This window comes from Gavia stellata, chromosome 11 (genome assembly GCF_030936135.1).
Source record: "Gavia stellata isolate bGavSte3 chromosome 11, bGavSte3.hap2, whole genome shotgun sequence".
Classification (NCBI taxonomy): domain Eukaryota; kingdom Metazoa; phylum Chordata; class Aves; order Gaviiformes; family Gaviidae; genus Gavia; species Gavia stellata.
In genome coordinates, this window is record NC_082604.1 from 1,591,938 (window position 1) to 1,617,557 (window position 25,620).

The 25,620-nt window shown below is 51.3% G+C and overlaps 3 protein-coding genes across 3 annotated transcripts; 2 read left to right on the plus strand and 1 right to left on the minus strand.

The window, feature by feature from the left end:
- The first annotated feature begins 6,092 nt into the window (after positions 1-6,092).
- Positions 6,093-8,465, plus strand: NRROS (negative regulator of reactive oxygen species). Its single transcript, XM_059822857.1, has 2 exons — positions 6,093-6,206; positions 6,457-8,465. The coding sequence occupies exons 1-2, from the start codon at positions 6,099-6,101 to the stop codon at positions 8,422-8,424; spliced, it is 2,076 nt and encodes a 691-aa protein (XP_059678840.1). The 5' UTR covers positions 6,093-6,098; the 3' UTR covers positions 8,425-8,465.
- A 4,315-nt stretch (positions 8,466-12,780) lies between these two features.
- On the minus strand, positions 12,781-16,644 carry CEP19 (centrosomal protein 19). Its single transcript, XM_059822835.1, has 3 exons — positions 16,607-16,644; positions 13,877-14,075; positions 12,781-13,570 (listed from the first exon to the last, which is right to left on the minus strand). The coding sequence occupies exons 2-3, from the start codon at positions 14,004-14,006 to the stop codon at positions 13,209-13,211; spliced, it is 492 nt and encodes a 163-aa protein (XP_059678818.1). The 5' UTR covers positions 14,007-14,075; positions 16,607-16,644; the 3' UTR covers positions 12,781-13,208.
- A 359-nt stretch (positions 16,645-17,003) lies between these two features.
- Positions 17,004-23,393, plus strand: PIGX (phosphatidylinositol glycan anchor biosynthesis class X). Its single transcript, XM_059822749.1, has 6 exons — positions 17,004-17,076; positions 18,496-18,559; positions 19,013-19,154; positions 20,082-20,295; positions 21,618-21,718; positions 22,817-23,393. Exons 1-6 carry the CDS (start codon positions 17,004-17,006, stop codon positions 22,973-22,975), a joined length of 753 nt encoding a protein of 250 aa, XP_059678732.1. The 3' UTR covers positions 22,976-23,393.
- Positions 23,394-25,620: the final 2,227 nt, after the last annotated feature.

The window sequence follows — 25,620 nt, forward strand, 5'->3', positions numbered from 1 at the left end:
CCCCGTAAAGGATACTTGCACCTTTTGGAGACTAAAGGGTTGAAAGCGGGGGGATCCTCCTTGAAAATTGCTGCTGTGGGGCTTCTGGTTGGTGTCTAGGTCCTCGGTCAAATGTCCTCCAAGCCCAAAGGCGTCATTTTCCCAACTGTTCGAGCTGGAAGCTCACCTGGGTCCCTGCGGGCTCATGGCACGTTGTCACTCTGGTGGGGTTATTTCCTTCCCCCTCCTCCCCGAGCTCGCGCAGCCTCGGTATCTGCAGCTGTTAGCAACCGGTGCGTTGCTGTAAAGGTGAGCGAGCAAGCCCTGCGCTCTGCTCAGAACAACCCAGAATCAATTCTCTGAACCCCCTCTTTCCATCAGAAAACCTGGCAAGAGCTAGGAGACTCCCGCCGGCTGAAAATGGGGGGGCAAAAGTGAGCTCGGTTGTGGATAAATGGGTAATTGTAGAGCGAGAGCAAGCCAGGAGCGTGGGCTGCTGCGGGAAAGGGTGGTGGAGTCGGGCCGGAGGAGGATGCTCAGCCCAAGGGGGTTCCCAGGCACATGAGCCGCTGCGAAACCAGAGCCTGAAGCTTTAGTGACTGATGTCAGTGCTAGCACATTCTTTCTGTGGAAGAAGACCGAGCGTGGCTAGGGAAACAAGCAAGCAGGTTGTTTGGCTACAGCTAGGGAAAAAAAGGAAAAAAAAAAAAAAAAAGATTTTGAAGCTGATTATAAATTGCTGATTTTTGTCTCTTGGTTTCCCCTGCAAGAAATATACTGTGCTTCTTGGAGAGCTCCAGTTCAGCTGCAGCGCTGGGGCTGTAGAGCTGCCCGTGCTCGTGTACATCGATGCACCCACACCATCCTGGGACAGGACACCTCCTTCGCTATTCCCTGGGGATAAACTGGGTGGATTCCCATCGAGAAATTCAGCCAGGCAAACTTGCAGGGCTGTAGTTTAAAGTTGAGGCATCCAACTGGCCATTTTAGCTTTTCCCTTTTGGCCACATAAGGAATGATGTGTTTTCTTTTTTATGTTCATAGTTCATCTTAGAGACAACTATCGCTACCAGCAGCTTCTGACATATCGTAGACCTTCAGCTTCCCTTGTTTTATCCAGAGCAGGTGATTAAATGAAATAACTTCTTCACTTGTGTCTTCTTGATACGTTTGCGCTGCCTGTGCATGCTTCAGCCAAGCAGCAAATGAGAATTTCATGTAGGTTTTAAAGATAAAATTTGGATTTTCTTTACTTTTCAGAGTTGTCGCTGACCACAATGCCTGGGGTCAAACGGCTGGAGGGAGATGCTGGTCTTCACCCTGCGGCCGCTCCTCCCTCTCTGATGAGGTCCGACAGGCGAGATGCTGCTGCGACAAGAGTCAGTCACTTGAGCCTACCTGATAATTTCTGTAACACCATTTGCGGTTTTCCATGAGCCTGGAGATCGTGATGTTCCTGTAGGTATTTATCTAAGCCTTCCCAGGCTTGTTTTCCAGAGCACCTGGTTCTTCTCTCCATGTCTTTTTCCCTTTGCAGGGGTGCTCTCTGCATCCTCTCCTTGCTGGGCAAAATGCTGCAGACCGAGCAGAGCTGGAGGCTTTCCGGGGACGCTTTGTGTCGTCCTCCCTTGCAGAATGACTTGTTTAATTCTCTCCGGTTCTCCATCGCAGTGGGAACAGAGGAAGCCCATAGAGAAACGTTTCTATTTTGCTTTGTCCCCGCTCGGCCAAGGCTGTGGTCCTGCTGGTGCGTGAACTGTGAGTGACCTTTCTCTTGGTGCTTCCACTCTGGAAGAAATCACATTTCCTGCAGGAAAACAAGGGGCACACCGAGGCACAGCGATGGGCTGCTTGTTTTCTGCTGCGGTTTCTCCTTTCCCTTGGGGTCCTGTGCTGGGTGTCGCAGTCCAGGGGTGACCGGGAGGCTGCCCCTCTCATTGCAACTTTTCTCTTGGTTTGTGCTTGACAATTTGAGGGTTGTTAAGGGAAAAAGATGGTTCGGAGGGAAGAGGAGGAACAGAGGAAGCTCACTGGGTGTAAAACCATACGGGGATTCCCGGTCCGCTCCTACAGCCGCAAGAATTGCAGCTGCATGTGTGGACACGGCTCCGAGTGGCTGAATCGCCTTCAATTTAATCCACCTGTGCCATTGAGCTGGATTGGAGCTTCGTGAAGAGCTGATCAGACCAGCAACTTCTGGCAGATCAATCCCTATCCCTTTACCCTGCTGATACTAAAAAATAAATAAAAAAACCCCTCAAAGCACACATCTAGTCCTCACTGGGAGGGCTGGGTGGGGGCATGATGCTGCTTGAGAGGAAGAGGAGGGGAGCAAGCAGCAGCTTCGGGATGTTTTCAAAACCATCCGGCTGCAGGATGTGGGGGAAGTGTGAAATGCAGCGCTGCTGCCAGCTGCCCTAGCGCGGAGCTGGCACCCACTCTGCAGGGAGCAGCCCTGGTCTGCGGCTGCTTTCCAGGGAGGACGGAGGGGGCGAAACGCGGCCGGGTGGTGTGGGGGGCTCTCCCGTCCCACGGTGCCCCGGCAGCGAGCACCTTCGCTGCTGGGGAAAGGGGGTTACGCTGGTTTGGCTTCGGTCAGCCAAAGCGATGGGCTGGGGATGAAGCATGGGATGAAGCACGGGATGAAGCACGTTGTTTTCTCTTCCAGGTCCTCCTGGGCTGCGCGGAGGAAGCTGGTTTGACCCTTGGGGCATCACCTTCTTTGGTGGCACCGCACGAAGGAATCTCATCAGAAGGTCTCCCAGGAGCCTCCGGATCACCCAAGAGCGGAGTGTCATCACAGGTGAGGATGCTCGAGGTTTTATGGCTTCAGGACTTCCCAGCCCTGGGGCGAATCTCTGCTGACTCCTGCCTTTCCAAGCATTGGATGAGTGATTTTGGTGGGAGTTGGGCTCACGGTAGGATTTTGGGGATAAGGAGTGGGTTTGTCATTGTCATCTGGTCTCAGCCCTTTATGTGACCTCGAGCAACTCCATGGGAATTTTGCCCTGCTGCAGAGCTTCTGCCATCTGCTCCGGCTCGCTTGGATGAGGAGTGCTTCTCTCTTTTTCCTTCTTGATTTTTATACTTCAAACTTCCTTGAAAATGGAGGAAATGAAACCACAGGGCTTTTTCATGAGTGACATAGGAGAGCTCAGTCTCCTTCCAGAGAAGAAATGAAATTTAGGGTGAAGGCAGAAAAAAACCACCTCCCCAGTCATTTGTGCTGGCTGCAGGAGTTTGGGGGCCACTTGGTCTGGCAGGTGGGGGTGACCCAGGCTGAGACGTCCCTTGGTGTGGGGTGCTTTGCGTGCCGCAATAAAATGGTTCATCTCCCAGCTGCTGCAGAAGGTCCCGTTGACGCCGGCGCCTGGGATGTGGAGCACGGATGTTGCGGGGCGGTACCTGCTGATCCCACCGGACAGGGTCCTGTTGCAGGGCTGAATCCTTTCTCCGTGTTTTTGAACCCTTTCCCAGCTACGTAAATCCAGGCAAACCGTTTTCTCCGTCAGCGGCTGGATTTGCTGGGGATTTGGAGGTGCATGAGGACCCGGGGAGAGGGGAGACATGGGGTAGGAAGGGAGATGGAGAGCAGGAGTGGACGGGGGTGGGGAGAAAGGGGGCATCCCTGTTCATCTTGCTTTGGAAATGTGGATTTTTGTCTCTCTCTCTGCCTTGGCTGTTGTGGGAAAAGCCATTCATGCTGACTTTCACGGAGGGATCAACACTTGGGAGCTCCCTGCATCCGCATGGGTCTGACTTGCATCCTGGGTGCTGGGTTTGCCAAAATCCCAAGCAGCCCCAGGAGACCCAAAGGTCTGCGAGGGGTGGGATCTGAGCATCCCAAATCTCACCTAGACAACGCAAGGGGCTAGCCGTGGTGTCCCAAAGTGAGGACTCAGCATCTGGGGACATGTTCGACCTCGGCTTGGAATGCAACGGGAAATAACAGCACCACCTTCTTCCTCCGTGGGAATCGCATCCCTTGGCTCCTGTCGGAGCCCCTGTGCTGGGCGCCGGAGGCAAGCGGGGGACTAGAGGGACACAACGGGAATAGATGCCATGCAGAGGAGTGCTGCCCAGCCGGTGGCTTTTCTCCAGCCCCGGCAGGGTCGGTGGCATGGTTCCACAGGCAAGAACCCCCCCGGGTCACTAGTTCTGCTGCCTGAAACCCTTGCAGGGGTTGTGCTGCTGGAGCCGTGCAGAGGGGTCACAGTGCAAGGGTTGTCCCCGGTGCTAGCTTGTCCCCGGGAGCAGCAGGAGAGCCAGGAGCTGCATGATCCTTGGTGGGGGGCCGGTTCCCCATGGCATCCCCCTCCCTGCCTGCCCCCCACGGTTCCTCCTTGCTGGGGAGCTGTTTGCGAGTGCATGACCCGGGTTGTAAGTGCTGAGATCAGTAAGCGAAGTGCCTGGCCGCGCTCTCGGCCTCCATGTGACTGCAGTTTCCGTTAGCTCCTTCCGCAAAGGCTATATTAGTGCTAAGCGAGAAAGCGGGTGGGAGAGAAACCCAGCGGGTCGCACCTACCCTTGGCCCCAAGAACCCCCTGAGCACGGCCGGAGGGGCCGCCGGCTGCAAGATGAGTTGCGGCAAACCCTGCACCCTGCCCCACGCGGTGAGTAACTGCCCCCCAATACCTATGCCGGGTGGAAAACCCTGCCGGGGGTTTTTGGGGAGCACCCCCTTGCCAGCTTGAAGATCAGCGGTGGCCGTGTGTCGCCAATGCCCGCACTCGTAAGAGCTGCGGCTGCGTGGGCCGGTGCCGGGGCTGGTGTGTGCTGTGGGGAGCACCCCGGGTGCTCCCAGACCTCTTACGTGTGGGCTCCGCTGCTGGGCTGCGGGCAGGGGTTTCCTGCCGGTGCTGCTGCCTGCTCTCCTGGCCGGGCAGGCACCATCCCCGCAGCCCCAGGGAGGAGTGTGGGAGAACGGAGGTGCTTCTGATGTTGGGGGAGGCCAACGCTGGGCAGCAAAGAAAGGCTGAGCTGGGTGAAGGAAAGCGTGAGCTTCTGCAGAGGGGTTCAGGGGCTGAAGACGAGCCAAAGCTAAAGCGCCTGTTTTTTGGGTGCAGCGAGGACACAGCAGGGTCCCTTTCCTGCCACTGTGCCTGGGTGCAAGGCATTGCTGGAGCCTGAGGGCTTGGGAGGGCGCAAGCTGCTGTGCGTCGGCTCCAGCCTGGGGAAGGGGGATTTCCTCTCCATCCCCACCAGATTAATAAATGCCACTTTGATAAGACACCAGCTTAACGCTTTTGGCTATCCCAAGGAAGGAGACAGCCCAGGACGTGTCCCCTGTTCCCTCTGTGCTGCGAGGCTCCGGCTGCCCGGGCTGCCAGAAATAACCCCCCATTTCTTCTTCAAGCACTGGCAGTTATGAAAACGTCGCTTGCTGAGCCCTTGCCAAGACCTCGCTGCTCATTTGCCTGAAGTTCAGCTTTTCCCCAGATGCAAATGCCGTCAGCTCCGGTTCCACCAAGTTAGTAACAGGGCACCTCACACTGGAGAGCCTCTGCTTCCCCAGGAGGACCTCCAGCAGGGATGGGTGCTGGAGGGGACTTGCTGGTGGCTGGGTCGGTGTCCCCCGAGGGAGCGTTTGGTGCCGGAGAGGGGGGGACGTGAGCCCTGGCAGGGGGAAGAAGCCTCTGCTCAAGGGTTGCAGTTCAGTGGCTTTTGCGAGCAGCTGTGCAGCGACGACGGTGCCTTTCCCACGTGCGCTGCCCTGTGCGGGGACTAGGCTGTCACCTCCCTGTCCCTTCTCTTCTCCTGCCCTCCAGGCTCTCCTTGGTGGGCCCCCATGAGGGCTTTTCCTGGGGTGGGTGGGCTCAGTGCTGGGGCTCTTCACCATTTCTCCATGGGCAGCTCGTGGTGGCGGAGGTCTCGTGGGGCATGGTGGCCACCACTATGGCACGTTGGGATCCCATCGCCTCTGGGTGCTCCTGGGGGCAACGACGGGAGCTGTGCGCCTGCCTGCAGGCAGCAGCTATGGGCAGGAGGCCGGCCGTGCACAAGGATGACTGCTGCCATGATGGGCTCCCTGGGAAAACCTGGGCCTTTTGGGATGAGCGGTCTGCAGCTTTTGACCTTCTCACCTCTGTCTCCATCTCTGCAGGAGTGCCGCCGCTGAGATGGAGGCCCCGCTTCCTGGTCTCTCCCTGCTTCTGGTCCTCCTGGCAGTGGGATGGGAAAGCGGGGTGGTCGCAGCCTGGGCAACATCTCCTGGTGGCTGCGAGCTTGTAAGTCCTCTCTTGTAAACCCTCACCCTTCTGAGTGCTTGGTCCTGCCCTGCAAAGCCCAGGTGCGTCAGCATCTCCAGACCTTCCCCCTGCCAGCTCCTGGCTTAGATAAGGAGCGGACCGGGGTGCCGAGGCTTTAACCATAGCACCACCTCCTTTATCCTCACTCTGCTCCCCAAACTTCTCCCTCCTCATCTTCCCCCATCTCCCGCCTCTGAGAGCAGCGTTACGTATCCACTTCTTGCTTTAGGTGCAGAGCACCGCGGACTGTACTGGGAGATGGCTGAGCTCCGTCCCAGGAAATCTTCGAGGTGATACCGAGGAGCTGTTGCTTGGTGACAACACTATCCAGGTTCTGGGCAATGCCTCTCTGCTCTCGTACCACCAGCTGCGGCATCTCAGCTTGACCAAGAACCGGCTGGAACTCATCGAGCCCGCTGCCTTCCTTAGCAGCCAAGGCCTCCACGTGCTCTCCTTGGCAGACAACCTCCTCTTCACCAACTACTCACTGACAGCAGCTGCTCTTTCTGCTCTGCCAGCCTTGAGGACGCTGGATCTAGCTGGAAACCGCCTTACTGAGGACATGGTGTCGGTTTTGGTCTGGAACCTGTCTTCCTTGGAGTCCTTGTCTGTGGCCAGAAACATCATCATGAGGCTGGACTCGTCTGTCTTCACGAACCTGACGCAGCTGTTGGAGCTGAACCTGGAGAAGAACTACATCTTTGAGATTGACCAAGCTTTTGAAGGGCTGCAGAGGCTGCAGAGGCTCAACATAGCTTACAACTACCTCCCGTGCGTAGTGGAGTTCGGCCTGACCCAGCTCAAGGTGCTCAACGTCAGCCACAATGTCATCGAGTGGTTTCTGGCGCTGGAAAGTGATGACCTCTTCGAGCTGGAGGTGCTGGACCTGTCCCACAACCGCCTCCTCTTCTTCCCCGTGCTACCCCGGCAGAGCAAGCTGCGCTCCTTGCTGCTGAAGGACAACGAGGTGAGCTTCTACCAGCGCCTCCCCAACGGCACATCCCTGGCAGACGTCACGGTGCAGTTTCTGCTCATTGATGGCAACTCCACCAACATCACGACGGTCAGCCTCTGGGATGAGATCTGCCACAGCAACCTCTCCTCCCTGCGCCTCCTGGACATGAGCCAGAACCAGGTCTGGTACCTGCCGGAGGGCTTTCTGGCCCAGATGCCCTCTCTGACCCACCTGAAGCTCAACCAGAACTGCCTGGAGACGTTTCACCTGTCGGAGGGGGACCCCTTAGCCATGCTGACGGAGCTGGACCTCAGTCAGAACCAGCTGGTGGAGCTGGGGGCGGAGGTGGGCACCGGGGACATCCTGCCCAACCTGCAGCTCTTCAACCTCAGCACCAACAGGCTGCGGATGCTTCCTCCTGGGGTTTTCACCTACACCAGGAAGATCGCTACCGTGGACCTCAGCCGCAACCGGGTCGACCTTTGTCCCCAGCCAGCTGTCGCAGGTGAGGTGGAGAGTCCCCCCTGCGTGGACATCAGGGGTGTTGAGACCTTGACTCATCTCTCCTTGGCTGGCTGTGGTCTGCGGGGACTGGGCGGCCACCCCTTCCAGGGGACGTCACTGATGCATTTGGACCTCTCCGACAACCATCAGGCACTGTCCGGGGACCTGGAGTGGCTACAGGACCTTGCTCTGACGCTGCAGGTGTTGTCTCTGAGGAACACCAGCCTCTCCTCCACCGCCGTGGACTTCTCTGCCTTTAACAGCCTCGTGCGCTTGGACCTGTCGCAGAACTCCTTGACCGTCTTCCCCACCTCGCTGAGCATCCTGAAACTGCGCAGCCTGGACCTGCGGGACAACTGCCTCCCGGCTCTCCCGACGGATGTTGCACGGACGCCGCTGGGGAAGAACCTGCAGGAGGTCTACCTCAGCCGAAACCCTTACAACTGCTGCACGCTGGGCTGGTGGGACGCCTTGCAGCGGGTTGAGGGGTTGCACATCCCCGACATGCAGGAGGTGACCTGCAGCTACGCCTCCCGCACACTGAGCCCCAGGGCGCTGCCCGAGGCCGTCCTGCGGAGCTGCCGCTGGCAGACGGCCGACCTGGCACTTCTCTACCTGGTGCTGGCTCTGCCCACCTGCCTGACGCTCCTGGTGGCCTTCGCTGTCGTCTTCCTCACGCTCAAGCAAAAGCTGCTGAAAATGGTGAAAAGCCGGTGTGGGGTTTCCAGCCCTTACTGATGGCTGAGGAGGAGGAAGAGGAAGGGCTCAGGAACGGTGAATGTGAGCGGGTTGTCAGGATTACAGGCGATAATGCCTGTGAGATGGGGACTTGATGGATGGAGGACCAGGGAGTGCTGGAAGAGCTGCTGTTCCTGCTACGGATGCCCTAAGGCTACCCGAAGGATGCAGGGCTGTGGCCGGTGACGGAGCCTGGGGTCATGCTGGGCATCCTCAAGGGACATGTCTTCAGCAGAAACCTTCAGCTGATGTGGTGAGAGCGAAGCAGACATGACACTGAACACATCTTGGCCAAAGGGGTGCGGACAGTTGCCGCCCGGTGCTGGTTTTTGCCCCCATTCAGGCAGTTCCTTTTATTTATTCACCCCCGTAGCCAAGTCTCTGCTGCAAAACATCCTCCAGCTCTGCAACCAGCCTCCACGACTTGCCCTGGGCCGGAGCAAGCACCACCTGGGTGCTGCGGAGAAGGGTCTCTGTGGCTGCGGCTTCCCGCGCCGCTCTTGCCGGCACCAGCAAACTCGCAGGCAGCCCTGGGCGTGCACCTGTGTGCGTGTGCTGATAAGAGAGGCGGTGTCAGCAGGGCTGCAAAATACGTTTTGGGGTGTCGTTGCTTGGTTAAGTCACAATCGTGGCTAGAGGAGCCTATTAAAAATAGCCCAAGCTGCAACGATGTAAAATATTGACTAAAAGACATGAGAATAAATTATATTGGTGGTAATATTTTATCACCGATTTCTTTTCCTCCAGCAACTGTTGGATTAAACAGAGGCAAAGGAGATAAAATAAGAGAAAGCCTTCCGCCTTGCTGCATGAGCCCTGCTCTTGTAGGCTGTCGGCTCCGGTGGTGTGGGGGGGGTTTCCTCCACCCAGCCCCGGTCGCAGCGTGTACTCGCTCTCCCGTACCAGCAGCGCGCTACCTGGGGAAGTGCCGCTTTGTTCCTCGGAGGGTTACTGCGGGTGGAAATGAGAAGTGATGGTGGTTTGTGCTCACTCAAAAGCCCTGCTGAGAACCAGAGCGGCTTTATTCCTGGGGCGCCGTCGGGATGTCTCCAGTGAAACGCGTGTCTGAGTTTAACACGGGGCGCGGGGAAGCGAGCGGCAGTGCTGGCGTGGGAATGCCGGGGGCTTGTCTTTGCCTGGACTTTTGGATGAGCTTGGTGGGGCGATGTGGGGTGTGCTGGGGGCTCGAGACCCCCCAGCCAGCCCTGGTGTCACTCCACCTTACACTGGGGTTGTCCCGGGAGGTGGTGGAGGGAGATGCCCGAGGCTGTGTGGGGCTGGGGGTGATGCCGGGGGAGCAGCGCAGGCAGGTGCAGGCAGCAGGAGCCAAGGCTGGCAGCGGGACCAGGAGGGCAGCATCCTCCCCAGCACAGGCGTGGGGACAGGGGCCGGGGTCATTGGCGAGCTTTGCACGGCCAATTGCTGTGCCAGGCTGGGAAAAACGGTGTAGGTTGGACCGTGCTGGACCAGCCGGCAGCACCGCTGGGGCCGAGCACTGACAAGGCTCTGGAAACCCAGCTGTCAAATCTGTCTCAGAAAACGGCGGTTTTCTGGATCTATTTTAGACCGAAATAGCCAAAACCAAATCAGGCCCCAGCTGGGGAATCCCTCAACCTATTTCAGCCGTTCTTTTGCCCGTAAGCCGCACGCCCGAGGGACAACAGTGACCTATAAATATGTCCCTGCGATGTCCTCCAGCGGGCCTGCACCGGCAGCGGGTACCACAGCCGCGTTTCAGTGTCTCCCCGCTGGCAGGGTGCCCCTGTGAGCACCCTGCTCACTGGGGCTGTTTCTCCCCCACTGTGGGTGCCGGCTCTGGCCTCCGAGTGTGGATGTGTGTGCTTCTGCCACCGCCGTGGCCTCTGCGCTTCTTTTGGCAGGGGGATGTGGGGCACAGCCGTGGGTGCGCACGTAGGTAGGAACCCAGGTGCCTGGCACTGCCCGGGCCGTGGATAAATTGTGGATATTCTTGCTCGACTTGAGCTGGTGTGGGGGATACTCAACACTCCTCCATCGTGGGAGGGGTTATCAGCTTTGCCCAGGCATGGGGACATGGTGCCGGGAAAGCTGAGGCTCACCCGGAGCTGGGAAGTGCAAAGGATGTCAGGACGACGAGTTTCCACTTTTAGAGTGGTTCACGTCCTTACAAAGCTGCTGTTCATCATCTTTGCAAGGTCACGGAGATCAGGGGAGATCCTCACTGACTGGAGAATCACAGAATCACTAAGGTTGGAAAAGACCTGTAAGATCATCAAGTCCAACCATCAACTAACACCCCCATGCCCATTAAACCATGTCCCACAGTGCCACATCCACACGTTCCTTGAACACCTCCAGGGATGGTGACTCCACCACCTCCCTGGGCAGCCTCTTCCAGTGCTTCTCTGGGCATTGGAGAAAGGCAAATGTCACACCCATCTTCAGTAATGGCCAAAGAGACATCCCAGGGAGCAACAGGACGGTCGCCCTCACGTTGGGAAAACCGTGGGGTGTTCTTGCTTGGAGCACGTTTCTAGAAGAGGGTGGCTGGGAGCAGTCAGCGTGGATTGACCAAGGGTAAGTCATGCCTGACCGACCTGCTTGCCTCTCACGATGAAATGGCTGGATGTGTAGGCAAGGGGAGAGCCGTGGGCACATTTTACCTCCGCTTCAGCAAGACTTTCAATGCTGTGTCCCACAATTTTTTTGCATCCAAGTGAGGATGTCATGGTCTGGATGGGTGGGCAACCAGGTAGGTAAAAATCAGTCGGCTGATGAGTAGGACACGCTTTACGAGGAGGCTGGTGAGAAGACATGTAGGGCAGAGATCTGATCTGGGATATGTCCCGTTTGATGTCTTTGTCCATGATCTGGGGGAGGCCATGGAGTGCCTTCATGTCAAGCTCACAGATGAGCTCGAATTGGGAGGACCAGTAGATACTGGGTAGGGCTGCCATCCTGAAGGACCAGGGTGGGCTGGAGGAATGGGCCGGCAGGAACCTCACGATCCAGGGAGGTGATTACCCGCCTCAACTCAGCACTCATTAGACCTCATGTAGACCTCATCCGCTGAGGATGGCCATGCCCGGGTAGGGGGTGCAGGCTCCATCCTCTGAGCCCCACCAGGATAAAGCTGGGTGCAGGCTGGCCTGACCCCAGGGCAGGCAGGGTGTGAAGGACAGGTCCCCACGGGTCCCCTCTCACCCGAGTGGGAGATTTTTATATGCTGATATGTTGCAGTTTTGGGCTGGAAACAGAGAAAGGCCTGTGCCGGAGAGCTACACGCCCCTTTGTGTGTGGAAGAGCTGAGTCAGGCTTTATTTTTTTAAAATTTTTGGCAAATGAGGCATTGGTTTCCATTTCTCTTCTGAACTGAAGACTCCCTTGGACAAACATAAGCTCACTCATCTTCTCCAGTGATGACAAAGTACAATGGTTTAACTGACACTTGTTTCCGATTTTTCACAGAACTGGCTCTATCATTTCAGTGTGTAGGAGGAGAGCTGTTCTAAACCCCAGCTTCTGCACTATGATACGATGTCTTATTGATCAAATTGACAGGTGTTAATTTATTTGTGGTTGCAAGAAGGAAAAGAGGAAATAAATTGGTCTTGGGGGCATTTACAACTCCTCTTAGTTACCTCAGGCATGCGTTTGTTGAGGCCACTCAACTCAGGATGAAGGCCCATCCCACTCACAACCCTCAAAGAAAGCCAAAACCTGGGAAGCTTTTGGAGTCACATAATTTTCTAAAGAATCCTAAACTTAGCCTTCCAATTCTTACAAAAGAGCAGGATTTGGCTATTACAAACCAGCTGAGTCAAACAGTGGGATTAAAAACTTCAGTGGGATAAGTAAAATAGTCATTTGCAGAGATGAATTCCTCAGTGACCATCAAAACACTACTTGGGGGACCTTTTACTGTAGCTTTACTTGTCACATCAGGTTCTCCCCCTAGCACGATTTTGAGAGAGCCGGGAACCATAGTCTGATGAGGCAGGAGGGGTAAAGGTTTTGTTTTACTCTAAAACCAGCCCCAGCCTTTGTGAGTTTCTACCACGCTATTTTTTTTCAGATAGTTTAAACACATCTTCCCAGAAGTGAGGACTTACTGAGAAAGCATCATCTAGTAGTACAAGGAAGCAAAACACTTCATCAGCTTGAAATCACTGTATTTTCAAAAGTACTTTCAAGACTAACTTACTTTCTAGATAATCCTTTTCTTAAATACAAGGATTTATATTTGTGTAAGCTGAAGCTGGAGATTTAAGCATTGCTCAGGAAGTGTGGGAATAATATTCTCAATGTAATGTTGCTTCATCCAGAAAGACTAGTATATATTTAACATCCCAACAAGTAATAATAAATATCATACATACACAATAAAGCTTTAACATTGCTTTCAAGACATAAATATTTAACACTTCATTGTCAGATGAAGCTGAACAGAAATCACAGCAAAGCAAGCTGGTGAGGTTTTCAGCCAAAGCTGGCTGAAAAGTAAACGAATGAAAGAGTAAATAATTTAAAATTATTTAGGCACTCATACATAGGAAAAGACTAAAACACCCAATAAGTTCAGCTGCCCCATTTCCATTTCATCAAGTCTGGCTTCTTAAACAAAGTTCACTTAAACCTGGAATTGCTGCAGCACCTCAGGCCTTGGGTTCTCCATACCCAACGTAATGCAATCAATGGCACGAACGGAAAACGATGCGGCAGAATATCTACGCTGACATCATTCTCTCTGTTAGGACTGTGAGATTTGTCTCTGAACTGCCCACCCAAGACATCTTTGTCCAGAATCAGATTTCTTCACCTGAATCCACGTCCCAGCCACAGGACTCCAGCTGCTCATCCTGTGGAAACTCGACCTCAATGTCATAGATGAAGTCTGGGTCATCCTTCTTCTTCCTATTCTTTTCAAAGAGCTCATCCATGATGCTCTTCCTTTTGGCTAGTTCCTTGTCATCTAGTTTGTTCATATCCTCTTCTGGGTCAATGGACGACTCCTGCTGAAACTTTTCCAAGCTCTCAGCCAGGCTCTCTCCTCCCAGATGACCTTTCAGCAAACGGTACAGCTTCTTTAGCTGCCGCAGTGAGACTCCTTCTAGGTAAGCCTTGTGCCGAGGGTTATTCTTCAGCTGCTCAGCAGCCAAGCCGCAGTCTAAAGAGAAAGCCACCGTGAAGACTTACAGCAGCAAGCAAATCTCTTTTCCCATAAACACATCTTCTTCTCCCAAAGCCTCACAAGCGAGACCTCCAGACTTAGCAGAGCCACTACTCAGGTTAAGATGTAGCCCTGGGTTCCTCACGGGAGACAGTGTTACCCCCAAAACAACCCCTCATTGCAATCCCTGCGTGCCGGTGAGAAGCTAACCCAGCGGTTACTAAAAATGTTGTTACCAACTATCTGTTCCTCTCACTGTGTCTAGAGAGGACTTGGGGAATACTACAAGTAAACGCGCCACACCTGAGAACTTGGAGAAATTTCTGACAGGCATGATGCGCTGGCGAGTCTGATCCTTGCTGTCTTCTTTGTAGATCAGGATAACGGATGGAGGCTGAAAGCAGATACCGCACTTCTTTGCAACGTAAGCCATTACAGTTCTTGCTGCTGGCTCAAGCGTGCTCAGCTTTATCAGAGGCGTCCTCAACAATGTCCAAGCTCACTGAAAAACAGGAGAAGAAAAAAGGGAAAGAGAGTGTGAGTGTCTCTCGGTAGTGTTCTTTTTATCAGGGTTAGAGCGACCCAAGTTCGGCAGAACCACGCAGCCATGGCATAAGTCTCCCCGATTTCAGTGGAACCTGAGCAGGTCCCTGCAAGCTCTGCGGGCTGGGTGCCAGGGCGCAAGTGACTCCCAACTCCTGGTTTACACCTTTGTCACTACTCGGGCTTTGAATTGGGATTACGTATCGCACACAAGTTAACGTTTTGGTTTACCAGCTAAGCAAAGTACTGCACAGTCAGACGATACCTAAAAGATGGGTTTTCTTATATTTATTAATTTTTAAAGTGAAAAATGTCACTAAATAGTAAATCAATGTATTACAGTTTCTTCACAAACAAGATGTACTGCAACACGTGTTGTTCTGGAGAGCTACAAATTGCTTACCCACCAAAGCCTTTTCTGCTCTAACCACCAGGCTTTTAATTTTGTATCGCCTGACAGTTCATGTGAAAGCTCCAGGTGTGACTTCAGGGAGAATCCGATTTTTCGGTAAAGATATAAATTTCTGCTGTAAGTTTATTTGACCATATTTGAAAAAAAAAAATTCAGAAAAAATGCGCCTAAAACGAAAATTTGAAACATCTTGGAACCCCACTGAAAGAGTTTCTACACAATTAAATCTGAATGTTGCAAGAGGTGCAATAAGGAAAAGACAGAATTCTATTATACATATTTGCTTTGAAAAGATACAAATTGATTGATATGCTTCAAATTTCCTTTCTCTCTGTTTCTGTCGCAAGCCTGGGGACACCGTATTCCTTATTTCATACGACAAAGCAGAATCTTGCATCTGTAATGTTGACGTATCTAACACTGGAATTCCCCTTTTTTTAAAAATAGATCTTAAGAGGAGGGGTACCTAGTCAGTTTTTGTAAAGCTTTCTTACAGTTTCAGAGTGACCTCAATATAGCAGCATATCTGTAACCGATGACAGATGGGATAAGGAGAGAGAAGAGATTCAGAAATGAAGGGCAAAAGTAATTAAACCCCTTATTAAGAGGCAATGAAAATAATTTTAAAGAGAGGAGATTTAACTGTTTACTCCTTCTCAAATCATCAATGAAACTGAAAAGCTGAGAATTTACAAGTGACAAATGGAACTGCTTTTTACACAGCACATTAGTATTGGTAGAGCTTAAGCTATAAAACGTTCACGAAGGTCAAGAACGTCTTAAGATTTGAAAATGCTGAGCTGCCGCGTGTGGGTGTGGAGGAACCAGGAACTTTCGCCTTACTTAAAAGGTGGAGAAAGGGGGTGAGTGAGGAGGAAGGGCTGACTGACCCACTAAACATACGGCTGTATTTATATAGATAGCACGAACGTACTGCATGCAGGAGAATTTAATTTTAAGTAAGGACTACTAAACTCTCAGGTATCAGTGCGTTGGTCAGCTACTACATGAATGAGGTTAGGAAGATTAATCCATAATTACCCTTTTTACTCTCCTCTGAAGCATTTTGTCTTGCAACAGGAGAGGGGGAACGTCAGTCTGACTGACGGCAACAACTTCTCTTTTTCTGCCTTATCGCATTTGTCCATACCCGAAATGCTGGAGAACTCCTCAGCGTCAGCCCTGCCCTTGGCTCCATCCCCTTTTCGAGTCGGATGAAATATTAGAGGAAAGGTACAGATCCAAATGTGCTGCTAGTCCCCTTTCCCAGCTTAGCGTACAACACTGAATGCATGTGTTACTTTACTTTTGGTTTTAAACAAGTGAAAATATGCCAAACATGAAGATTGTCTCCTCCTCCGACTGCCCTACAGACTGCAGAAAGGCAAAGTAAGAAATTAGACCCCAAAGGTTAACATATGTCTCCAAACCAAGAAAAATTGCATTAATCTTCAAAAGCTACTTCAAAGCCAAGTTGAAAAGTTTTCCTTCTTTGTTAAAAACCACACAGGGAGGAGTTCAAATTTGCAGTAATGTTCGCAATACTGAAAATTAACCAGAGCCGCTATACCTTTTCCTTTTAAATAGGTCTACCAGTCAGGCAGAAAAGCAGAAGTCTCTTAAGAGCCACTTTCGGTATCTGAAAATGAGAAATGATGCTTCAAACCGAATCGAAACGGCTTTCTGAAGGGTCACTGACAGGTACGGGAGTGGCCCTCCATCTCTGAAACTCCTAGACGAGAAATACAAACATGAGGAGAAGCCATTCGGATCTGTGGGAAAGAAGGGAAAGAGGTTTCATATCTTCAGGCAACGGCAAGCAGAAACCTTTGCTACCAAGTGCGAAAGGCTGGTTTCAGTAGCTCTGAAACACTGATAGGTGGGGGGTTTTTTGCCCTGCCAACTTCTGCGCTGCAGCAGAACTCCTTTTGCCGTGAAAAAGCCGCTTCTCTACCCCGTGTTTCCACCAGACGAGCGAACCCTCGGGGCGGTGCGCGGCCGAGGCCTAAACGCTGAGAGAGGAGGGATGCGGGGCAGGATCGGGTTCGTCCTTCCCACCTCTCTCCCCTTCTCCTCACCTCAGGCGGTGGCGGGAAGGGGCAGGAAAGCGTTCCCTCGGCGGCGGCCTCGTCCCGGCGCCGGGGACGAGAGGCGGCGGCCCGGCCCCGGCCCGCTCCCTCAGGGCCTCCTGCGGCGTGGTTGCCATGGCTACGGCAGCGCCGCCGGGGCCTCGCGGCGCAGGGCCCCTCCGGGCTGCCCGTGTCAGCGCCTGAGGGACGCGGCGGCGGCTGGCCTATCCCTGCCGCTGCGGACCCGCGCACCGGGTGGGGAGAGCGGCGAGACTGAAGCGCCGGGGCAGCGTTTAGCGGTGGGTCCCGTCAGCGGCGCGAAGCGAGGGGCGGTTAAGCGCGGTGGGGTCGGGCGGGCGCCGCGGGCACCCGGACCGGGAGCGAGGCCGTGCGGAGCGGGCCCGCCATGGCGGGCGGCCTGAGGCGGCGGGGTGAGGCGCTGCTCCGCGCCGGGCTGGAAGCGCTCCTCTGCGCCCTCCGTAAGTGCCGGCCCGGCCCGGCCGCGGGGGAGCAGCTCCCTGTCGGCCCGGCGGAGGGAAGCCGGGCCCGCTGGCCGCCGCTGCGGGGAGCCGGGGCTGGGTGAAGCCGGGCGGGCGGCCCCGGGCCTGTGCAGAGGCGGTGGGGGCCCGTTCCCTCGCTTAGAGCTCGGCCGAGCCGAGTTTTCGGGCGGTGGCGGGTGGTTAAAGCCGGCCGGGCTGTGTGTCAGTGAACATCGGCGTGGGGCAAGCGGCTTCCCCGCCTCCCCAGGGGGGCTGCGCCCGGCCGTGCCCGCCGGGCCCAAGGGCGAGCAGCTGGGAGCCCGTTGCACCGACACCGAGCGGTTCGGGCCGGGTTGTTCGGGCTTTCGTCTTGAAAATGTTTATTTACACGTGTGTGGAGTGTGTGCGCCTACTTGTTCCTAGGGCTGGGTTCTGGATTTGGGGAGCACGGCTCGGTCGGTGGCCTAAGAAACCTCCTCTGCTGTCGATGGCAGCTGCCTGAGGAGGGGAGGTGGAGAGGGAGGTGCTGAGCTCTTCTCCCTGGGATCCAGGGACAGGACGCCTGGGAATGGCTCAAAGCTGCACCAGGGGAGGTTCAGACTGGACATTTGGAAGCGTTTCTGTACCGAGAGGGTGGTCAGACACTGCACTAGGCTTCCTAGAGAGGTGGTCGATGCCCCAAACCTGTCAGTGTTTAAGAAGCATTTGGACAATGCCCTTAATAACATGCTTTAACTTTTGCTCAGCCCTGAATATGTCAGGCAGTTGGACCAGATGATCGTTGTAGATCCCTTCCAACTGAAATAGTCTATTCTATTATTGAAACTAACAACAGAAGCAAGCAGTTTTCCAGATTAGGTAACTAAAAACCAGCTGCAAAATTTCATATTAAGCCATCATCACCTTGCTTTAGGTCTCCACTCAGGCAGATGCTGATGTTGTATGTATGATGTCTGGCGTTTCAGATCTAAAAGTGAAATCCTGTGGAAACTTAGAGGAAAAAATAAAGAAAAGAATGGCTGTAACACAAAGTTCATTGTTAAAACCTGGATCTTGCAGGGATTGATACAGAAGTAGGAGATAAGGAATCACACCTGGAACGGGGGTTGCAGTGAGAAAAAAGCAGGGGTTATTCCAGATGCCTCAGTGAAAACAAAAGCATGCTTTTGCAAGTTGCTCTACTGGAAAAAAAGAGAGAGATTTCAGCCTTTGTGGTAGCTGAAGCTTGGCGTTCTACTGCCAAAAGGGCTGTTGGTTGTACTGAATTGAAATACTGTTTCCCTTTCGCTGTGAGCGGTTTTGCAGATGATGTGTTCGTAGATTATATGACTTCATTCGTTAAGGTTGTCTTAATTACGTGTGATAATTACATGTGCTATTCTGTAAACACCGTTACTCGTTTGTTCTGTATTCTCTTAGATGTGCAGGCTGCTTGTCAGGATGCCACTGTCACGCAGGAGCTGCTGAAAGAGGGGTTTCACAGGTAAGTTGTCACCCTGGCGCTGTGTCAGAATGATGCGCCAGGTAATTTTACATGTGAAGCAGCTTCTCTTCCAATTTATGCATGCTTGTACCAGCTTGCTGTGATCCGTAGGCACGGCTAGGCACCAGGAATATATTAGCACGATCGAGTATTTAACAATTACAAGCTATAGTAGATGAAGAACAGGAAGGAGGCCTTTTTCTAAGATGAAGGTCTAGGAGGCCGTTGGTAGTTCTGAGACATTAACAAAGAAGTGAAACTTCATTTTGGTCATGGATATGGAGACAGGGTGAACTACATCTTCCTCGCTGGAGAAGGACAGCATGGCTTGACAGGGAACGTTGTCGCACGTAGTACTTGAGAGCTGCATCTCATTTCTGCGCGTTTGAGAGTATGTCTCTCGGGAGGTTTTGTGCCATCTAAAAATGTTTTGCTTCTGTTGCCTGTTTGAAGGGACCTGCTGGTGAAGGTAGAACTTGGTGTAGCGAGGGAGGATGCAGGAGGATGCACAGTGGCAGCTAGAACTCGTCTTCCACCCGGAATCTACGTGGATCCCTACGAGCTGGCGTCACTGCGGCAGCACAATTTAACAAAGGTAACAACCCCAAAGCTCAGACATCTGGCAACTACTCAGATAAGGACGAGTACGCTCAGGGAAGTTGTAACCTCTGGTCATTATCTGGCTCGCCGAACCAAGGTGCTTAATTCCTTTTCCTGGAAGGAGATGCTGCACATCATCATCGTTGTGACATCTCAGCTTGATCAGCATTGCCCGGTGCAGGACGTTTTGCGTCGTGTGCTGCTGATATTTCCCCATACAGGCGTGCGTACCAGGGAGCCACTGCAACTCTGCTCAGCCCCAGATGAGCAACTATGGTTCAAGCTGTTCAGGTGAAGAAGACGGAAGGTTACACCTCACGAAAGAGGTGGGGGGGGGGGCTCTAAGTGGCATGCTGCGCATTTGGACTGAGTGGCTTCACGGCTTCGTTTTCATCACAGCTTTCTGTGTTGCTTTCCAGTCTTTGCATTTTGGGTAGAGAGATGTGCTAAGGCTGTGGCTTTCAAGTAATCTCCTTAGGCGCTTAATTCAGTTAAAACATACGGATGCGAAGACCCTGGGCAACTTGTGCTGTTGGGATGCTTGCAAGTGCTGGTATGGCCTTGCTTATATGCATCATTTTGCTAATGCCTCTTGGGTTAGGCTATAGGCATGGTTGTACTGTAAACTTTTCATACGTAAGAACGACATGGAGAGAGACTTGAAAAGTTATTTTGGAACAGCTTAGGGACAGAATTTCCAACCTGATCTTCCTGACCACGAAATGGGGCCCAGTGTTAGACAATCGAATGAGGAAAATAGTTTTCCCTTCTGATGCTACAGTGGGTTACAGCAGCAGACAGCGGCCACTTAAATCCCAGAATCACACACAAAATGTTCATAATTTTTTTTTTTTTTCCCCTGCATCCCTCCCTTGTGTCGATTCTGATCGCAGCCACGTCTGTATCTTTCTCCACTTGGCAGGCGGTGTTAATTCCTGATGTCATCGATGTGGAGGCTCCTGAGTACTCAGCCAACGATCTTCTTGTTCTCCTGTACGTGGAACCCGACTCTCGGTGCTCTCACTGTTTTAAAGCTGCCTTACCTGTGCATGGGCGGTACCACCGGCCGGCAGAAGAGAGTGAGGAAGCGTCGGTTGTTCTAAAGAGCCCAGAAGTACTGGTCTGCTGCTGTGACAGTGAGATTCTCCTTACGTGTTCTTTTGGGGAGAGAGGAATAACCGTGGGCAATCCAGAGCTTGGAATCTGGTTCTGTACTTGTCTCCTGGAGATGGAGCTCTCAGTAGTCGTGTGAACATGAGGGGATGATGGTGGCCCTGATAAAGACCACGTTGTCTTCCTCTTTGAATGCTGCTGCTGCCTGACCAAAGCCGATTAATTGTCGACAGACTTCTTGGTGTTGCACTGCTGCCGTTGTACCCTTGTACTGGAAGTGCTGGCAGTTGGTTTGTTTGTCACAGTCCCGGCAGGCCTTGGCTTGTTAAAGTCAGCAGCTCAGACTGCGTTTTCACAGTGTTTCTCTTGGTAGCTGAAGCCATGCAGGGCATATTTAATATTCGTTATAAGGTATTTAGAGTAATCAAAGTATTCTGGTGGTTTCTAACACTTTCTTCCTGCATTCCCTTTATATAAGGGAGGAATGTAGAAAACTCTGTGCCTGAAGGGTAGAACGGTTGGAATCTCAGACTCCTGTGAAGCAAGAGCCTGATATCCATTGACAATGAATATTTTAAGTTGTATGAACAATGAAATCCTCCATTTTGTGCCACAAATTGTATTTCTTTTCACAAAACCATTCTTACTAGCTGCCAAGTCAAATGTGCTAATGATTCTCAGCTCCTTTACTTTCCCTTGCACATTATTTGAGCAATGATTATGGTTGGACTTGATGATCTTGCAGGTCTTTTCCAACCTTAGTGATTCTGTGATTCTGTGATTTTCTGGGATAAACTTAGGGGCAGGGAGGACTGCCTGGTCAGTTAAAAAGAAGTGTGAAATCTCATTTTTCTGCTACATTTACTACTTATGAGCAGGAAAACATATTTACTATTAATGTGAAAGCATGTGAAGTATCGGAGTGGAGTTCTTGCATGTGCCAACAGGAGGCCAACAAGGAGAAATGGAAGAATGACTTCTGTGTTTTGGGGGAAGAGAAATTGTAACCGTATGACTAAAGTTGAGGGGTCTACAGGTCAATGATGAATTCTTTGTCCTGTTAAGGATAGAAGGGTCAAGATACCACATGGGTGAGATTCTTTCATGGGTACCTACTGTGTCAGGGAGGGAGGAGTTGCAAAGTTCATGAAAAGGACTGCCCAGCACCACTTTGACCGTGCAGGTTAGCTAGCACGTTTCTGTCATTGCTGTCTCACCTACTGGCTTTCAGGGAGTAGATTCTGTCAAGCTGTTGTGGAGGAAAGATACCTCATTTGGAAAAGTCTTGCAGGCCGTATGGCTTCATCCCATCCGGATCCTGCTGACACATTAACATCTTCCGCAGATCGCCTGGCAGCAGAGTGTTGGAAGCCTGCTGAAGTGGAAACTCCCTGTTCAGGCAAAACCGACGGCCCCTGTCAGTGGTACAGCGTAACGCACAAACCTGTGAGTTCTTATTTCTGGTGGGAATTCTTGGTTCTCTTTTAACGATTGCTGCCTTTTTTTCTGTGATAGCAACTTCCATAGCACAGGAACTAATCAGTAAAGAACTAGTTGTGTGATTCCACTTTAGGGAGGCTCACTTCTTCTTTTCTGACCGGCTTTTAATGGGGGTCATCCTGCCCTTCTGACATGCTTGTAGTCACTCTGTGCTCTTCTAATCCTGTATGGGGCTGCTCTCCTTGCCTTTTTTTTCCTTAATAGTTCACTTGGAATTCTAGGATATAATTGGCAGTGGTCAAATTAAGAAAGGTCTTTGCAAAATAGGTGCTTCAGAGGAGTAGAGAAGTGGAAAACTACTTTATGATCTAACTAAAGGAGGGGTAAAACCCCAAAGATTGAAGGGATAACGTTAAAAAAAAAAAAAAAAAGGCCACTTCTATTTGTTTGGTTGTTATCTGATTGGCTAAGTATCTAGGAAAAAGTGAAGTTTCTTTATTCTGTGTTCAAAACCAAGGAAAACTGGATCTTTAGTGTGGTCAACAACTGCCTTTGATACTTGAAAGGGTTGCAGTAGCGTAGAGATTCAGAAATAAGACTAATTTGTCTCATAACAAATCTGTTGGTTGTGTAACATGCGCACCTTCCTATATTTAAGATACCTGGAGATGTCTGGGATATCTGCAGCTCTTGTCCAAAAATGTTTTGGAGCTTCCTGCATCACAGAGAAACCAAATAATTGTTCACCTTAGAGAAAACTGTCTTCTCAGTGATCTATGAAACGCTCATTCCAAGAGCTTCTCTCTTCCATGCTGTATTACGTACCTATCCTCAATGGCAAACCTATTGTAAGAACAAAGATACAGAAGATATAAATGGCTACCATTTAAAACAGTAGCAGATAAATTTATTGAGCTTTGTGCTGCCAGAGCTCTGTTTGGTGTAAATTGAAAGGTTACGCCCCATCTGGGTTTTAATTTAGAATCCCAAAAGAAGCCTTAACAAAGGGCTAGTTAAATAGTGCTCTGGTTACTAATCCTCTAAATTGCAGTCAAAAAGAAATAGCTTGTTAAATGCGTGTAATCCATTTACTTCTCTTTGTAGGCATATGAGGAATTGATTCTGCAGGTTCCAGTGGGGCTCAGGCAACATAGTTCCTTAGTGTGTGTCGTGACTCTTCTTGCCACGGTGCTCTGTTCCGGTCTGATTCTCACAGCTGTATGCAAATACGGACACTTCTCCCCGGTGACCTGCTTGGAATAAAGAAATACAGAATGACTGACCTCCGTCCAGCAAAACTCACCGAATATTACATCAGCTTCCTAAATGAATCCTACTTTACTGTTACTTATATCTTGCTAACGTGCGAAGGTCCCATAATGGGTTATAGTTCCCTTGGCCTAATTCTTACAAACACTTTTCACACATAGAAGACCGTTTTGGCGCGTTGTCAGTAGACAAAGCAGATAGAGGGTAGGAATAGCGCTGCAAAAAGCCGGAAGGACTGCCACAGTCTCGGTTCCGATTCCCTTCCCCTGGCCCAGAGCCTGCTTTAACTACAGTGCTGCCTCTTGCAGAGGTGTTTGCATTTCTTGAACTTAAACCAACGGATTCGGGGATTGGTTATTAAGGGTATGAAAAACATTAGCTAGTCATTAAAGTTTCTGAATTTTCAGTTTGTTTACATGGGTTATGTGTGAATTTGTGAAGAGACATTCTGTGCTTACCTGGGACAGGAGAAGGATTAAATAACCTCTCCCATTCTAATACCTGGGAGGGATTAGCTGCCCTTGGTCAAATTAGAGCTGAAACAGTTTAGAAAATTTGAAAGAAATTTCACCCTATTTCAGAAGCGGAAAGAGTAACCCTTGGAAAACGAAAGCTGGTGAAAAGATACTAACTAGAAGCAAATATATAGAAGACTTGCATTCAGCCCTCAGAACAGTCAATAAATACAAGGAAATGGAGAGGAAGTTACTTAATGGAAAACCTGAGTTGCTCTGGATTGACAGAAGAGCTCAGTTGCTGTTTCTCATTGTCAGTAGGTGGCATTGTGAGCTTACGGTAACTCCTGGGCACTGTTGGTGGAGAACACAGATTTTATTCCCTATAAGCTGAGAGTAAGTTAGTAAAAGCAGGTGATTTTGGGGAGTGCGTGTGTGAGGGGGATGAATGAAAATTCTGGTTTTCAAATTCTGCCCTCCTTTTGAGGGCTCTGTGTGCAGCCGAGGCTTCTCATCAGCAGAATCGGCTTTTCATCGCTGTCCAGCTGTAGCTTCAGGATCCCTTGGGCATCTTTCTGCTGCTTCTGCTGGAATTCAATAGAGGGCTCGTCTTGTGACTTCGCCCACAACAGGTTGGCAAGTGCTCTGACAGTGGGCTCTTGTTTTCCCTTGACTGTGCTGAATGATGATGGCTGCGCCAGTACTTCATCCACTACCTCAGAGGAGTCACACACTGCATCTGCTTGGGGGAAGGGAGAAATTAAAGAGAACAATTGCAGAGAGATTTGGCGGCCTGTTTAACCGCAGCAGCACAGCAGGGCTGTGGACCAGTATTGTAACGCTTGTCTCCAAGTGGAATTCTTAATTCCCAGAGTCGAATTTGTTCTTGTGCGTGCTCTCTCTTACGCAGGTAAGTAATTTTGCATTGCAGTCTGATCCTTGGAATGGCAACATCCCAGATTGCCAATTGGCTCTGGCAGGTCTTTGTCACCTGGAAGTTCACAGGTTTCTTTTAACATCAGATAATACCAGTTGAAAATCACAGGTCAAATTCCTTACCTAAAACAAGCTGCCTGGTATCATAGCCTAGTGAAAGGAAACGGTGATTTCCTTGTGACAAATGAGGAAAACATATTGCAAGTGACAAAATACATGAGTGGATGATTTGGGAACCTGTACAAGTGAGGATGTGAGAACGGAAACCCACATTGGTGCTAAGATGCTGTAGGAGAAACTGAGGCAGGAGGGGCTTGAATTACAGGGGGCTTAGCACTGTCAGTACTAACCAAATAGTTGACTTCAGAACGGTTTTGGTGTGCACTCAGCAGTTTGGCTGGCACGTGGCTCACTAAGTGTATCTAAAACGCATCAAATTCCCACTGATAAGCTTTTCCGCTGAACTTGAGTAATACTGATTCTGATTAATATAAAATATCAGAGAAATCGCAGAACTTCTCAATGGATGGTTTTTGTTACGGCAAACAGCAAATATTGGCCGTTTCTTAAATCCATAGCATTTGTATTACAAATACAGTGGACAAGTTTTTTCTTTAAAAGCTGTAAATAAGTCTAATATTAAACTATTGTAGCGTTAATTATGAAGGCATTTGCCAGTTAAACTTTCTCTCCCATACCAGAAACTAGTCGTTAAGGAAGCACTGCATTTAGCAGGCGTGCCCTGATGGATGCAGGTGCCAGCCCTACAGGGATCACTGGCAGGTACAGAGGGTGAGCCGTAAGGCAGTCGTTTCCCTGTGGAAAAATTCTGGCAGCTTTGGAGACAGAAATGAGGTGGCTGTGAGTTCTTAGCAAGGGAACGTAGATGCAAGGGTCGGACGCAAACATACCCTTTGGTAACGTGTGTAAGGATGGAATCAGAGCGATGAAAGAAAAGGGGGAGGAGGAGGGGTGTTAAGGGCCATGTTAGGAATTAAGACTTTCTGAATCACAAATGAGTGGGTATAACAAAAGCAAAACAAAACAAAACACCCCTCCGAGTTTGTTTAAAAAGATGTGCCTGGGGGGGAGACAGAAGGGGAGTGGGGTAAGGATTCTGAAAACGGTTTGGAGCAGGAGCCGAGTGGGTTTAGGGGTACAAGGCTGAAGCTGGCTTTAGCCAGCTACAGGGGCAAAAGCCCCCCGCCCTGGAAAAAAATAAATGTTATATATATAAAGCGTAGGTGA

Coding starts and splice junctions, on each gene's coding strand:
- NRROS (XM_059822857.1), top strand. CDS start 6,099: ATGGAGGCCCCGCTTCCTGGTCTCTCCCTGCTTCTGGTCCTCCTGGCA. Junction 6,207..6,456: donor CTCCTGGTGGCTGCGAGCTT/GTAAGTCCTCTC, acceptor TTCTTGCTTTAG/GTGCAGAGCACCGCGGACTG.
- PIGX (XM_059822749.1), top strand. CDS start 17,004: ATGGCGGGCGGCCTGAGGCGGCGGGGTGAGGCGCTGCTCCGCGCCGGG. Junction 17,077..18,495: donor AGCGCTCCTCTGCGCCCTCC/GTAAGTGCCGGC, acceptor GTATTCTCTTAG/ATGTGCAGGCTGCTTGTCAG. Junction 21,719..22,816: donor ACAGCGTAACGCACAAACCT/GTGAGTTCTTAT, acceptor TTCTCTTTGTAG/GCATATGAGGAATTGATTCT.
- CEP19 (XM_059822835.1), bottom strand. CDS start 14,006: ATGGCTTACGTTGCAAAGAAGTGCGGTATCTGCTTTCAGCCTCCATCC. Junction 13,571..13,876: donor AAATTTCTCCAAGTTCTCAG/GTGTGGCGCGTT, acceptor CTTTCTCTTTAG/ACTGCGGCTTGGCTGCTGAG.